The following is a 3994-nucleotide window of genomic DNA, read 5'->3' on the forward strand; positions in this document are numbered from 1 at the left end:
TTCATTTTCGAGTATGTCAACCATGCCCATCATTTTTGAGAGTGCAGAGCAGTCCTCATCAACTGAATTGTCAGATGAGCTCAATACGGCCCTTGCTGCGGGGCGGTGGTGGGCGATAATGGAAGTTTCAGACCCCATATCTGAGTATCCTGACTATGAGGACCTCATCTCAGACCAGTGGTGGGAAACAGTGGAGGAAGGAGAAACATCATGCCCCACATCCCTGGTCTTCAGTGATGCATCTGAGAAGGCTCATTCCCAGCACTCAGGCTTCTCAGATCGGAAATATGAGGAGGGAAAACTGAAGACCACGAAGCAGTGGAGGCAGCAGAACTCTCCCAGTGCTAAAAAAGAGGACCTCATCTCATCCCTGGTCTTCAGTGAAGCATCTGAGAAGGGAGAACTGAAGACCACGAAGCAGTGGAGGCAGCGGAACTCTCCCAGTGCTAAAAAAGAGGACCTCACCTCATCCCTGGTCTTCAGTGAAGCATCTGAGAAGGGAGAACTGAAGACCACAAAGCAGTGGAGGCAGCGGAACTCTCCCAGTGCTAAAAAAGAGGACCTCACCTCATCCCTGGTCTTCAGTGAAGCATCTGAGAAGGGAGAACTGAAGACCACAAAGCAGTGGAGGCAGCGGAACTCTCCCAGTGCTAAAAAAGAGGACCTCACCTCATCCCTGGTCTTCAGTGAAGCATCTGAGAAGGGAGAACTGAAGACCACAAAGCAGTGGAGGCAGCGGAACTCTCCCAGTGCTAAAAAAGAGGACCTCACCTCATCCCTGGTCTTCAGTGAAGCATCTGAGAAGGGAGAACTGAAGACCACAAAGCAGTGGAGGCAGCAGAACTCTCCCAGTGCTAAAAAAGAGGACCTCACCTCATCCCTGGTCTTCGGTGATACATTGGAGAAAGCTCAGCACTCAGCACCTGTGCCTGTTGTGTCCCCAAAGCGAGCACCTGTGCCTGCTGCATCTCCAAAGCGAGCACCTGTGCCTGCTGCATCTCCAAAGGGAGCACCTGTGCCTGCTGCATCTCCAAAGGGAGCACCTGTGCCTGCTGCGTGCCCAAAGGGAGCACCTGTGCCCATAGGGTCCCAAAAAAGAGGAAAACTCAGGATCCCCGAATATTTGACTCACCATCTGAAAAAGGCCGCTTTAGAAACACCCACACCCATCCAGTCACTACAGAGGGCACCAGTGGCTTCCTCAAAGGTGCTCACATGCTCCTCACATGGAGCACCAATGCCAGACAAGATCTCCAAGAGGAGAAATCCTAAAAACCCTGAGCTGCTGAGGCAGCATTTGCAAAATGCACCAGTGCTTGTGTCTTCCGCAAACCTCAGGATCCCAAAGCAGCAGAGGCAGAAGAATATCCAAAAGGGAGTGTCTGTGCCTGCCAAGATCCCACAGAGAACACTTGCTCCACCGTGTTCCCCACAGCAACCACCCAGTTGCTACCAAATTGACTATTTATGTAGCATATTTGCTAAATGTTGTGTCATTTCAAATATTTAATTGAAATTGTACATGCTTTATATGAATGCATGTACACATTAATAAAAGGTTTTCAAGCGGTGAGTGCCTCATCCAATAAAACATTTGTCTTAGTTTCAATTCATTTTACCATTATTTGTTTTATTTTGCAGGTAATATTTGTTTCGTTCAAAACATTGTTAAATATAAATATTTTTTCATTAAGAGCTCAACTAAGAAATATTTGTTTTTCAACGAATGTACAATTTCAAGGTTACTCGGCGAAGCCAGCGCACGGGCATTAAACACATATCTCGACCAGTCACTCTACTGCAGCGTTAAACAGATTTCAACAAGATTTCAATGTCAAACAAACCAGACAACTCATTTAAATCGTATTTTTCTACAAACTGTTAGCTAATCATTTTGTCAAGATGGCTACTGTAGTGGCACAGTCTCATTATATATTCGGATTGCGGACAGGAGTGAGGAATAATTTGTTGTATTTTGATGAGCAAACCATCATATTTCCGTGCGGAAACAACTGTGTGCGCTATAACATCAACCAAAAATGCCAGAAGTTTATTCCAGGTACTTTATTCTAGTAAACATAAATTTTTAGACACTTCATACGTATTTTAATAGGCTACACTGTTAATTATTTCCCTGTTAAATAACTGGAAATTACTGGCAGCAGGGTTACCATTATTTTCCTGTTATTTTAACAGTTAATTCCTGTTACTGTTTTTTTTACAGTGCACTCCCCGTAATGTTTTTCAACAGGAATTTACTGTGAATCACAGAAAAAAACAGGAAACAACTGGCAGCAGCGTTACCATTATTTTCCTGTTAAATCACCATTTATTTTGTTTCCATTAAATATTGTTAATTATTTTTAGCATAGTAACGTGTACCACTGATTGTTACAGACATATTCTAGCTTGAGTTAATGCAAGAATAGGCATAATCCATCAGATAACACTTAAGTGAAAGAAAACTAATAGTTCCGTGTTGAAATTAACTTTTTTTTTATTGTAATACAATCAGACCAATCACAGAAATATAATGTACATCATGTTCATTGCTGACATCTGTGGTCGCTGGACGGAAAATAACAACTGCGTCTGTCTTAAACTAGCAAAGACACTTGCGTTTGGCTTTGCGCTGCGTCGGTGCAAGATAGGGCCCTAAACCTCAACATTTAATGTTCCCTGAACTGCTAAAATTCAGCTAAAAAGACTCAAACCAAGGATATACACTGTGACTCCTGGTCACATAAAAATGTTACACATAGGCTTGGTACTGTAGGTTAAAGATGTAAAAACAGGGAAAAAAAGACACCAGCCCTGTCACAAAGGTGGACCCTTCGCAAACGATTTGGCCCTCAAGGCTGAGCATCCAGCGCTGGAAGCGGCTTTCCGTTTCTCCTGAAACAGAAATGTTTTAAACTGTCAAATTTCTGTTTTAGTTTTCATTTTGAATACAGTTTAGTTTGATACCATTGAATTCACTACATACAACACCAAAGCCAACTGTCCAATCTAAAACCAACTTACCAAGAAGTATCAGACGATGAGTTGCAGGTTTAGAGAGTGAACTCTCAATGTCAGCTGCAGTGGCATATCCCTAGGACATAGAACAAATTAAACACAATATTAATGACATAAGACTACCACTGAATGAGACAGATAGATATATAGATAGAATGAGAGATGGAGACATGAAGAGATAGATAAAGAGAGAGAGGGGGATATAGATAGAGAGATAGAGAAAGATACAGAGAGAGAGTGATGGATGGATGGATAAAAGAAATAGAGGGAGAGAGTTAGATAGATACAGATATAGAGGGAGAGACAGAGAGAGAGAGAGATAGAGGGAAAGAGGGAGAGATAGAGGAAGATATAGGGATAGATTGATAGGGAGAGAGTGATAAAACAGAGAGATAGTGTCATGATGAGAGTTGGAGAGAGAGAACCCAAACGCAAAGGCAGATTAAATGTCTCTTTAATAAACTCAGAAGCGCTGATAGGCAAAATCAGAACACAGGTGCCGACAGGCAAAAACAGTTCAAACAGAAAGTCTCTTTAAGGAAAAAGGCAACTGAAGAGAGTCCGCAGGCTAGGTATTGGAAATCCCCACAAGGTGCGGAGAAGGGTCCGGGTAGCGGATGAGTAGCTTCAAACAATAGTAGGAACCGACAGCCAGAGGCAGGCAAGCAGATGATGATCAGCAGTAATAATCAGGAGACAGCATATACCACACTGGACACGACAAGACTGGTAAACGATAGAGAAACATCAGGTACGTAACACAATTCAGGTAATACTCTGGCAGGGAACAAAGGAAAAGAGGGAGAAGAAATAGGGAAAGAAATCAGTAGGAAGAGAGAACAGGTGTGAGCGTTAACGAGATGATGAGATAGAGAACAGCTGAGCGAGAGAAAAGAAACGGGGAAGTGGTGTAAGGAGGAAAAAGACCAGGAGAGGGAGCAAGAGAGAGAGAAGAGAAAGAGGAAAGAGCCCGTTT

General features: G+C 43.1%; 1 protein-coding gene across 2 annotated transcripts in view; it reads right to left on the bottom strand.

Annotated features, from left to right (window-relative positions):
• Positions 1–2540: 2540 nt before the first annotated feature.
• The window catches only part of LOC309486030 (uncharacterized protein), a 177327-nt gene continuing 175873 nt past the window's right edge, over positions 2541–3994 (bottom strand). For both annotated transcript variants that reach the window (XM_082153104.1, XM_082153106.1), the window contains exons 3-4: positions 3025–3094; positions 2541–2895 (exon numbers count right to left, since the gene is read on the bottom strand). In XM_082153104.1, coding sequence (XP_082009230.1) covers positions 2753–2895; positions 3025–3094 — 213 coding nt within the window. In that variant the 3' untranslated portion in view covers positions 2541–2752. The remainder of the gene's footprint in view (positions 2896–3024; positions 3095–3994) is intronic.

The sequence above is a fragment of the Leuciscus leuciscus genome, assembly GCF_965113295.1.
Source record: "Leuciscus leuciscus genome assembly, chromosome: 22".
Lineage (NCBI taxonomy): Eukaryota > Metazoa > Chordata > Actinopteri > Cypriniformes > Leuciscidae > Leuciscus > Leuciscus leuciscus.